Here is an 11,899-nt window from a genome sequence, read left to right as displayed (position 1 = left end):
TCGCAGGTGTAAGCTGCAAAGTGAGAGGGTTGTGCATGAAATTTAAAGCACTGCACCCCACATTGTGAGTGTGCTGTGCTTGAATTTATACTGAATTTGACATTCATGAATTCATATAATCTAATACAGGGTTAAGTGACTTCATTCTCACTGCATGCTGCTCAGGCTAGAGAGACAATTTTGCATATTTCTTTTTTTAAACCAAAAAATCTAATGCAAGAGAAAGAGAAGGCTAAGGGACAAAAGAGGCTCTTTGCAGAGTTCTGTTCACCATATCTCAAAAAGGGTGTAATAGGACTTTACAGAATGTACAAAGGAATTGAGGATGTTCAGAAAGATGGAACAATTCAGCATGAAGACTCTAAATGGACTGGAAGTTTTTGTCTTAGGAAAGAGGCAATTGAAAAAACAAATATGTAAAGATAACATCACAAGTAGCATGTAGAAGAGGTATAGAGAATGATTACTCACCATTTCTAACACAGCAGGCACACACGGAAAGGATGAAGAGGTTTAAAATTCGAGGAGGAGGTTCCTTTTTCACACCGCATGGAATGAATGAGAACAGAAATTGTTTCCATAAGTTCATGTGACAAAGCGTGAAGAAGCTTGTAAAGAACAGGTCTGTGGATGACGTGCATCTGGTCTTCTCCATTAATTGTCCCCAGTTCTCTGATTCTGGAAAGCTGGAAAGGACCAAAAGCAGCTCTGCTCCTAGTACTTTATTCCTTAAACATTTTCTGTAAGCCATTCCTAGGAATAGGATGTTGACCTCATTGAACTTGCACAGTACAGTCCTTGGTATATTCATATATTCTCAGTGTGTTAGTCTATTCTAGTGTTGTAAAGCTGTGTGCACATAAAGCTGGACAAATAGATGCGCATAAATGGGGATGTATGAGATTCAAGGTGTGAGCGTCAGATCAGGACGTAAAGCCTGCTCAGTTCTATCCTGAGAGTTCTTTAGTTGCCATCAGTTTCTCACAGGATGCAAGGGGTAGTGGTAAATCAGAGGCTGAAAACGGGTTAGGCAGTTCAACTGAGAGCATGCCGTAAAGATGGATAGAGCAAGATGGCAGAATACTCCTTCCTCTCTCCATCACTGCTTTTCCTCCCCTTTCTCCCTGTAATTGGGCAGTTGGTTATCACAAGTAAGGGGATTGATCATTTTTGCCATTGCCCCCTAAGGATGTTTAATTAATGTTTGCATTTTGTCCCTTACTTTGCAGATTCCTTCTACCTCCCTTGCTACAATCATAACACTCTGACAGCCACAAACACTGGAGATTGGGGAAGATTATTCTCCTTGCGATTGTTTCCTCAGAAAGAAATGGCCAGAAACTTGAGAAGGACATACTAACACAAAGAAAAGCAAAAAAAGGATCTTCCAAATGAGTCTGCACAAAACTTAAACAGGAAAGAAATTTCCTTTTTGTCAGAAAAATCCATCAGTAAGTCTGTACATTTTGGGAGATAATTTGTCTTTCAGAGGTCCCTGAAGCTTCTTACATTTGACTTTTTTAAAGCAAGCCTGACAAATGATGTGAGAATATTCTGCAAGGATGATTCTTAGGAAATTAATCTTCAGGTGTACCAAGCTTCATCTCTCTCCCACTTCCACAGTTTTACATTTAAAAAAAATATAACAACACTAGGAAGTTTTCATAAATCATGTAAAAGTCACAGTTGCTTCAAAAGCAGAAAGTTGTGTGATCAAACTATAGAAATAGAAGACAATCAACGGAGTATTAGAAATACTCAGAAAGTTATTAGGCGTATCACTAAATAACTCAAACCTTAATTCACATAAGAACTTTCATTTTTACCTCTGGGAAATAAATAATACCATATCATACTATACAAGTACTAAGTAGTATTTAAATAGGTAGAATTCAAAAATCTGTTGAACATTTAGATTAAATAACACCTTGAGAAACTAAAACCAAGCATACCAAGCAAAGGAGGAAATTTGAGCCCTTATTCATGTGGTCACTTGATGCAGTAACTTACTTCCCCATCTAAACCAAAAGATTTTTCCAAGATACGTAAGAGAGCATCGTATTTTAGCATAGAATAAATAGGAGTTATATAGCAAAAATGCATAAGCATCCATTCAAAGCTTCACAGAAGAAAAAAACGCAAAACTGATTAAGAAAGGTAATGGAAATTTTATGGCTGATGCACACGTAAATGGAAAACCGGCAATAAATTTATCGTGCTATTACACTACAGCATATACTAAATTAATTGGAACTAACCCAGTCTACAATATTATCTGATTTATTTATTTATTTTGAATGTGATTGATGAGTTCGGAAAAAAAATAAAAGCCATTTGACTTTTTTCTCTCATTCCTCCGTGCCACTTGGCCCTGCGCACACGGCTTTGGTCTTGAACAAGGCCTGTGAGGAGCAACTGCCGAAGGCTGCCTGGTGCCCGGGTCAGGGCTTGCACTGCCCGATGGCTGTGGGGTTGCCTGTGGCCCCTGGAGGTACTTAGGGTCCTGGGGGCCCTGCAAGTCTGCCCCACACCGCCACCACCACTGCTCGCTGCTCCCACCCTGCAGACAGTACAGCCATGGTGCCAGGAGGGTGACAGGGCTCAGTGCTTTGGGCAGGCTGCGACAAGTACACTGTATAATTCAGCACAGCATTATGGCACAGTCCTGTGACATGGTAACTGTCTCAGCCTGTTGCAGCCAGACACCGGTCCCTCTTATTTTGCTGTTGGCTTTTAATTGGCCTACAGGAAAACACCATGCCTACAAGAACTTAAGCACTGCATTCCACAGCTCTCAGATCCTTCCCAGAGCTGACTTTTTTGATAAATTTCAATTAATGATAGCCTTGCCAATCTCCACATGGTTCGGCTGTGCTCATTTAGCATACACTTAATTGACTGTCACTTCCCACACAGCTGAGCAGGGAAGCACTCAGTTGGCTGGAGTTCTGTTGTCTGAAAGTTGACCCCAGCACGTTTAAATACAAACTGAAGGCACACACCTGTTTCCCCTCAGAGAATAAAGGCTGATACGGGAACCTACTGACAGAGGACACACACACACGCCGAAGGACAAAATTAAAGATAAAAATTTTTATTTTATTAAAAACAAGCACCCACACAACAGCCCAAAGGAAGAGCCCCCTCAGAGGGCAGCCGCAGGCTGCCCCGAACGCCTCCTTTCCACCACAAGCAGCTTCTTCCCCCCTCTCCCCGCTGCCGCCGCTAACGGTTACCCCCACCCCAACCGCCACCCTCAGAAGCCACAGGTGGCCTCGCCCCGCCCTTTATATATGGCCCGCAACCAGCCCCCTCCCCCGGCCCGTGCACAGCTCGGCGCGGGGCACTCTGGGTAATGTAGTCCCTGCCTCCTGCGGCCTCGTTGTGACGGACGGCGGGGGGACGCCCTTCGCAATTCATCATGGGCCTTGTAGGAACGGGCGCGGGAGCCAATCGAAGCCCTTATTTGGGAAGACCCTCTCACGTGATGGGCGCACGCGCAATCCTCTTCGCGAACCCATTGGTTGGTGGGCGAGCATGACAGCCGCTCAACGCCCTTCCCCCCGGCCAATAAACGCGGGCCATGTAGCACGAGCCGCTCCCCGGGCGAGCTGCGTGCAGCACCGCCGCCAGCCGCCGCTCGCCTCCCGTCAGCGCGGGGAGCGGATTGGTGGAGCCGGACGGGGGGGCGGGGCCAGGGGGCCGGGCTCGGGCTCCGGCTCCGGCGGCGGCCGGGAGGAGGCGGCGGCGGCGGGATGGGGCGGCTGCGCCTGCTGCTGCTGCTGGGTGCCGCCGCGCTCGGGGCCGCCGCGCTGGCGGCAGCCGGTGAGTGCCGGGCTCCTCCTCCCCTCCCTTCCGTCCCTCCCGGTCCCTCCCGTTCCCTGTCGCTGCGCCCCGCCGGGCCGCGGCCTCGCCCCCGGGCCTGCCGCAGGGGGACGTGCTGGGGGGGGGTGAGGGGGGTGCGGCCTGCCCCGGGGGCCCGGCGCTGCCTGCAGCAGCCGCGGGGAGCCGAAATCCGCCCTCCTACGTGGCTTTTCCCCCCTCCCCGGTGTGCGCTTCGTGGCCGAGCGGTTGGCAGCGCCGGGGCGGGTGGTGCCAGGCCCTGCAGGGCCTCCCTCCTGCTGCCCGGTGCTTCTGGAGTGTTGTCACCGTTTCCTGCCCGGGTCTCTCTCCCCGGGGGGGGAGGCGCACACGGGGCATTTAGCTGCACAGAGCGACTGTAGGTCCTGTGAGAACCCCTTTAACGTGTAGCCTTGTCCGGGGCTGCTCAGGGTGTGCTTTTGGGCTCTCAGTGAGAAGCCAAGAAGTAACCGAACCTCTTCTCTAGAGGGAAGTTCAGTGGTCTGGGGTTTGTTTTCGTGAGTGCAGTAGGAAGTTAAGTTTTTAAGCTGTGTTACTGCAGTTCATATGGGCTATCAAGCGTAGTTATATGAGCTTAGTATGTAATGCTGTAAGCTAGCAGAGCACTTCCCAGAATGTGGAAAAGACACGTACAAGGTTTGTGAAGCCAGAGAGGGGAGGCACCGAGACTGTCTGAATGATGTGTTCTCCCTGATAGCATCTCTAAAGGCAAAAGCTGAGATGAGAGGAGACTCTTCAAGTGAAATGAACCATCTGTTACGTACATGGAAGCTACGTGTCAAAAACACGGGCTGTTAACTGTACAGCTGTGGCTGTGGTAGCTTATAGGATGTGGGTCTTCTGACTTGACTGCTTTGCCACTATCACGTAGCTGTGTTTGTGAGTGTGAGGTTCTTACAGCCCACATCAGCCTTGGAAAATAAAAGTATGTTTAGAGTCAGTTGAACTAATACAATTAATAGGCCCAGGGCAGCCCATGGGATAATGCCTGGCAGATGGGGTGCTCTTGCCAGGTTTAAATCGTTGCTGAGGTAAAATCGTTCATTAATACCCAGAAATGGTTAGAGGAGAGTATTAGATTATAACAGGAAGGCCTTTCTTGCTCCTAATTTGTCTTTGTTCTTAAAGCAGAAAAAAGGCTTGCTTTATAGGTGTTTGGGTTTCCTGCAGTAGCAGTAACACCTTGTCTGGTAGCATCTGATGCACGCCTAGCAGCTGTGTTCACTGGGTCTTTGAGCAGTTGGTCATTGCCAGTGTCTGGAAATGGTTATCTGGAATATAAATATATTGAAGGGAGAGATTTTAAAAAGGTTAAAGAAAAATGGTTCAACTATTATTTTTTAACTCAAAAGGCAGTCTTAATACAGACTTTTTTTCGTCAGCCACTCAGCTGTAGATTTAAATTCCATCTCTGTAGTCATTGTCTGTTTAAATCAATTTCTTGAAAACTCAAGGTGAACACAAGTAAACTCAGGCCTAAAAAACATGTGCTATTTGTTTAAAGATACAATATTTATACAAATAATGAAGAAATTGAAAGTTGGGTCCTGGGAGAGAATGTGAAGGAGTCTGGGGGGCACTGGCAAAAGGAGCTAAAAATGGTAGCTGTTCCTGTTCCAGTGAGAGGTGGCAATCTGCTGCTTATCACTGCAGCGATGGCCTTCTGCTTCTGTTGATCATTTATTAAGAATGTTAGGGGAAAAAAAAAAAGCCTTCTCTTATTTGTTTCTGATTGCAGGTGTTATTTGATTCTTGGTATTCTGCCTTGCTCACAGGCCTGAGGAGGCAGAAGTTCCTTCATTCTGCCTGAGGAGAGGAAGTGGTTCTTGCTCAGGCTGCCCTGCACATTCCTTGGCTCGTGTCAGTGCTAGGCAGAGCTTTTTCATACTGGTATTAGCTGGTAGGACAACTGAGTACAAGCATATAATAGATACTTCCGTCCGTACTGGTAAAAGTCAGAGCTCAGTGGCTTTCCTGACCCTTTTGATTTTTCTTACGTAGCTGGAAAACATTTCTTCAACTTGTTGCCTTCTTGGGAGTCTCAGTTCCTACAGAGGGACTGCTGCAGAGTAAGTTTTGTAAACAGCTAGCCAGCAATTGCAAGGAGACTGAAAAAAGATTTGTATTCAGGATGGGGGTTGACCTATATCTTAATCTTGTAATTGCCCTAAAATGAGGACGCTGCAAAGATTGTAGCTGGGTATGATTTACTTGCTGCCAGGGATAATTTGAAACTAGTCTTGCTAAACAGATGCCACGTAAGGATTTTGCTTAATTTACGTCACGTTTTGGAGGTTCATGTTATAGGAACAGCATCTGCGCTAAACTGGCTCTGGTGTCCATCTCTTTTTCTGAATTTAACAGTTGAAAAATTGATAAGGAGCAGTCTTAGGTAATTGTATCTTAAGATTTCCCTTGTTCCTGCAAAAGTAGGATAAACAGGGCTTGCGTTCTGTATCAGAGTCTAACTAGACACTGGCACAAAAAGAATGTTGAAAAGTAACAGTGCCACAGAAAATCTCTAGGATAGTGGCTGCCAAACTTCTTTTGATCATGCATTCCTATCAGTAAAAAAAAAAAAAAAAACTTTTTAAACATCCATTAACTTACAAATAAATATACATATTTACAGTGTGCTGATTATATGCACCTCATGTGTATGAAATAGAAATGAAAAAGTATGAGGTAAAGATGACATAAACACTATATTTTTGTTTTATTAGTGGTACGAAAAAGGCTTGTTCTGCACACCCCCTGTGGTACACGTACTCCCCTAGCTGGTTGCCTTGTGATAGTGTTGGAAACTGGAAAAGCCTGGCAAAAACTGGAAGGGAACTGACTGGCAGCGATCGCTTAGGACATTTGTCAGATCTTTGGGAGATTGCCCACTGCTTGGGCAACTGAATTTCTAGTTATTTCCCAAAGATGAGGAACCAGTCCAGTGTTAAAAGCAGTAGTATTAGTTGTCTGGTAGGAGTAGCAGCTCTTTAGCTTCACAGACTGACAGTTGGTCGGTTCTTCTACTGCACCAAAACGTGGGAGCTGCTGGCCTCTTTCAACCTAATGACATTCTCTGAATCCCACTGCACTGCTACTCCTGCCCCTCTCTCCTTACTACTCTTGAAAATGGCAATTCTCGCAAAATGTTGGGATCTTTTTATCTTGCATAAGCTGATGGAGTACTTCTGCTGTATTTAAATAGGCTGCTTGAACACTAGTTCTAATAGAAGAAAAATAATTTTGTTAAAGCTGATTTTAATTATACATGAAGTGGTGGATACCTGAAGCAAGCGTTTAGCTGTACGGAGTGCCCTAAAATCCTAGCAGAGCCTGAGAGCACCCAGCAGTGCCTCCAGTTCAGCACTGTTTGTAAGCGAAGCTCTGTGTGATCTCATCAGCTGCCTGTTTCAGGCACAAGTATTTTTGCCTACCCTTCCCTTTTAATACATCTTAGTGTCTTTCTAATTTGTTTAGCAAATGGTGAGATTGATTTCCAGTTTTCCTCCTAGAAGGTTTTTTTTAATTGGGTCTGTTACCAAGGTTGCCTAATTCTATAAAACTGTCTGTTACCTTTGCTTTTGGATTTGCTTGTGGAAAAACAAATTAAACTATCAGCTGTAATCTGTGAAGCAGGTGTGCAAACACAACATCTGTGGCTTTCTTCAGTAGTTGAGCCTTGACTAATAAGCTGTTCTTAGGTCAAACTGTGACCTTCCCCAGGTCTTTCATGAACACTTTCAGAAGTTTTCTCCACTGTTTCTTAGAAGTAGACAAACCTCTATGGGTAGCGTGTGTGTATTAGTCAGCAGTCCTGTGGAGAAACACTGCTGTAAGTGATCTCTAGTCACGTTATCTGTCATAACTGCAACCTTCTCTCTTTTACTTAGGAGGAAGTCTAGGAGCCAAGAACAGTTAAACTCAGCTTGTTGCTTTAGTTCTATTTTGGAACGAATTGTTAAAGTGCAACTTCTCAATAACAGCGCTGGCTCCTTCAGAGGGAATTTAGGTGATGCAATACAACTGAAACAGGGGACTTGCTTTCAAGGAAGAAGAGCAGATGTAGTGAGCTCTAGCTTGTGTTGGTCTGGATCAGCTGTCTCTTGCCTTTCAGTTTGGTAATCCTTTTGCCTTGAATATGAAGTCACAATAAAAGTGTTCTTTGGTATATGTACATAGATAACATACCCTTTTTATATTTGTCATTATGTCTCTTTTGTGGTGAAATCAACCTTCCAGAAATGGAAATCAATTACTAAAGCTTTTACCAAAAATCAGAACGGTCCAGTGCTGTGTCAGGCATGGAGGTTGATTTTGATTTTATTTTTGACCAGACAAAACCAAATTCCCTAGCTGGTATAACTGTTAAAAATAACATGTTTGTTACTACAGAAACAAGCACCATGTAAGTATTTTGTACCTATTAATAGTAGTATACAGTCTACTAGGTAGTTTAACCCTCTCTTTTTTTTCGCCACTGCAGAAGCATGTGTGACTCTCTTGACAGACTCTAGACCCTGAAATTGCATTGACGGCATTTGGCTTTACATCAAATTTGTTTAGAATAGTAGAATGTAATTCATGGGAAACATGTTAAACTTCTATCTGTCAAACATCTTTCAAACAGGGAGGACCAGCAAATAGCCCAGATACGTACATACTTCTTAATGTATTCAAAGACCAACTGTTATGTGGTAGTCTCAAGTACTAATATTCAGCAGTAGGACTTCAGACTTAAAGTCATTCTTCTCTGTTAGAGTCCTCAAGCTGGGAAGCATGGTGGTCTCTGTTTAAAATGTAGCTAAGCCTGTTTTTTTTGTTTTGGTATTTTTTCCAACTCGGTGCTTGTTCTTAGGCTGGTTGCCTGGTTGCTGCTTGCAGGGTCTGTTTCATCTTGAATACTCTGTGCTGTCTCCACTACCTTCTCTGAAGAGCTCTTCACACTTTCTTTTTTGGACTTGTAGAGTACAGCTGCCTACCCACACAGGCTGTTCTAAACCCTTTTGAATCCTGTGTCTGCGGGGAGTCAAACTCATTGAGCTCTGCATCCTCTTCAGTAAACTCGGTAGACTATGATCTGTTTGAGTTACTTCTTGCATCACTTTTGCAGCTTCGCTTATCAGTCTTTAACATTTTAAGTTATGTTCCCACAGCTTAAAGTTGATGCTCGTGTTTTCACTTACCTGTTCTAACCAAAGATTAAACCTCAAAAACAGAATAGAAATGATTTGACGAGTCTCCAAAATCTGGCTTCCAAGATTTGCCTTTTCATTGCAAATACCTGCAGCCGCAACGTTATGATAACAATCTTCAAAACATGAAACTGGTGATTCATGGCTTGTCATGTCAGAGATGACTGATTTCTGGTAAAACACGTCACTTGCATGAGGATGAAAAGTATGCAAGTTTTTTCTTTGCTTGCTGCCAAATGCCTACATGGAGTCAGCAGAGTTCTGTAAACTTGTAGAGTTTTGCTGATGTTCAGTATTTGTGTGGGGATTCTTTGATAGCGAGCTATAACATGCTAACTGGTGTACCTCATGTACAAGTCCGTAGTTGCTGTCAGTTCAGGTAATCTTTCTACTTCTGCAGATCTCCAGCCCATCAGCGTCTGGCCACTTCTGTAGGGTATTATATAAGGTATTATACAACCCAAAATCTCAGGGCAGGGGGAGGAATTCCTAAATGTAGTAGGGGTTAGTGGCACTTCTGCTTAGCTGCTTGTTTAGGTTTTAAGCTTTTTGCTTCAGTGAGTTGTGTACAGGAGAGAGGGAGGCCTATAGCATTTTCTTTGATGTGTTTCTTGTTTACCTAAATGAGGTGGTGTCAGATCCTGATGACTGGATCAGTCATGCTTCAGCTGTGATAGTTTTAGAGGCTTTCCATCAAGATGATAGTGCAAATAAAGTTCTCTGAAGTGCAGTGGGTAGCCCTTTAAAATTACAAGAACTAAAATTCAGAGACAACTGCAAAACGGTGGTAAAACTGTCATACGTAAGCTTTTCTGATGATCTTTTCCCTCCCTTTTACCTCCATTCCTTCTGCTTTTTAGTAGTTTTCTGCCTTTCTTATTTACTATTTCTCTCTTCCCAGTCTTTCTAACCAGTTAGATAGCCCTTTCAGGTGAGAAAGGTAACAGTTAAACAAGGCTTGCATCGCTTGAATGGTACCTTAGAGCTAAAGTGATGTCTCACAGCTTCTCTTCTTAAGAGAAACCTCTACCAAAGGTTTGAGTATGCTGGCCAGGCAAAATGAATTGGTATTCTTCTGTGAAGAGTAATGTTTCATTTTAAGTGAGGTGGTGCTAATGTGACTGGTCACTAATGAAGTTGTTTATACTAAAGCTGATTTGGTAACTCAAATCCTTAGGTTCCACAGGTCGTTTTCACTTGCTATGTTCTTTTTCAAGCAGTTTACCTGAACTGGAACAATTCAGACTGCATGGTTAATCTAGAGGATTACTTTGGGTTTAAAAAATAATGTTTTGGATATTGTACAAAATTGTATATTTCAGAAAAATAGTAAAATGTAATACCTTTTTTAAAAAAAATTATGGGAAAGGTTTTTAATGACTTGTAACATCTTTTTGTAGATGAAGAGGGAAATCAAGATGAATCCCTGGAGCCAAAGGTAAGGAAATACATTTCTAGTCATTCTGTCTTTTTCTCGCGGAGTGAGAACAAGGGTCTGAAATTCCAGAACTACGATTTGATTCTTGTTTTAAAATGCTCTGTAGCTTTCACTGTTTTCATTAACTTCTGTGTAACAGAAGAATTAATGTTGTGCTGTATCTTTTGAAGTGTATTTTTCACAGAACTAGAAGGGAATCAGTGAGAGCTGGTGGCAGTAGCTCAATTTACTTCTGGTACTACTCTTTAAATGTCATATCTTTAAAAAGTATTTTTTTCCAACTGCTGCTGTTCCATTTCTAATCTAAAATACATGGCTGCTCTCTTTCAGACTTTAGCTGCAGAGGACCAGGTAAAGGACCATTCCACAGGAACTCGAGTGGTAGCAGGTCAGATCTTCCTTGAATCAGGGAAGTCAGACTCTCAATCTGAGGATGAAGAGAACTTTCACAGTCAAGAGGAAGAAAAAGACAATTCACTGGAAGAGTTGAAATCTCTAGAAATGTCCAACCTATTAAATAAGGATTTGGAAGAAGCAGAAATACAGAGTCCAGGTAACTGCTCACAAGCTTTTGAACAAGTGGCAAGAAAGACATCTGAGTAACTGTGGGATGTAGATAAACACAAATAGTCATTTTGAACATATTAAAAAACCAAGCATCTGAATTTTTCCGGAAATGAATGGTAATTGGTGCCTTTTTTATCAGGAAGTAACATGACGCTTTCAAAAATACTGTTTGAAGTCTTAGTGTTCATTTTTACATTCATTTTCAAGGTTTTTCATAACTCTTATTGTTTTCATCTTCCTGGAAAGCTTTAACTATCAAATGGATAAAGTACGGATTTCTTCATATATGACTCAGGTACACATACTAGACTCTGTGTGTATATAGTAACTGTAGAATGATAAATTGCGTCAGTGTTTTAGCCTACTGGCTGTGTGCCTGGAGAATGGGTTGACAGAGGGAACAAATTGTGATACGATGACAAATTTCTTAGCAATAGGGCAACACCTGAATTGCGTGTAAACTTCAGTAGGTTTTCAAATACAGGTAGAACCTTGTGTTCTTGTGTCTAAATTCACCAGGAAAGCCTAGTATATCTTTTTTTACTTACAGTAATATGAATTTAATATGATTATTTTGGACTTGTAATTAGTAGTGGATGATAATTAGATGGTACAGTTGAGTACTCTAGCCTTTGCAGCAAATATTTTTTTTACCTGTTCATAAAAAGTAAATCTTCAACTAAAAAGTACAGTTACATGGTAATACTAAGCTGCCTATCTTCTTAACTCATGTCTTGAATATCAAAAGAAAACAGGAATAATGAATAGGGTCTCTGTTACGTTCTGTTTTTCAGTATTTTCTAATAAGCGTTTCTTATTGATGCAGAACTAGTATACAGTTAGT

General features: G+C 42.7%; 1 protein-coding gene across 1 annotated transcript in view; it reads left to right on the top strand.

Moving 5' to 3' along the window:
- The first annotated feature begins 3,669 nt into the window (after positions 1 to 3,669).
- The window catches only part of SEL1L (SEL1L adaptor subunit of SYVN1 ubiquitin ligase), a 30,292-nt gene continuing 22,062 nt past the window's right edge, over positions 3,670 to 11,899 (top strand). The window contains exons 1-3 of the mRNA XM_080593671.1: positions 3,670 to 3,825; positions 10,451 to 10,488; positions 10,819 to 11,041. Coding sequence (XP_080449797.1) covers positions 3,756 to 3,825; positions 10,451 to 10,488; positions 10,819 to 11,041 — 331 coding nt within the window. The 5' untranslated portion in view covers positions 3,670 to 3,755. The remainder of the gene's footprint in view (positions 3,826 to 10,450; positions 10,489 to 10,818; positions 11,042 to 11,899) is intronic.

Source organism: Anser brachyrhynchus (genome assembly GCF_964034855.1).
Source record: "Anser brachyrhynchus genome assembly, chromosome: 5".
Taxonomy (NCBI): domain Eukaryota; kingdom Metazoa; phylum Chordata; class Aves; order Anseriformes; family Anatidae; genus Anser; species Anser brachyrhynchus.
Note: the sequence above shows the minus strand (reverse complement) of the source record. Positions and strands in the feature narration are given on the sequence as shown.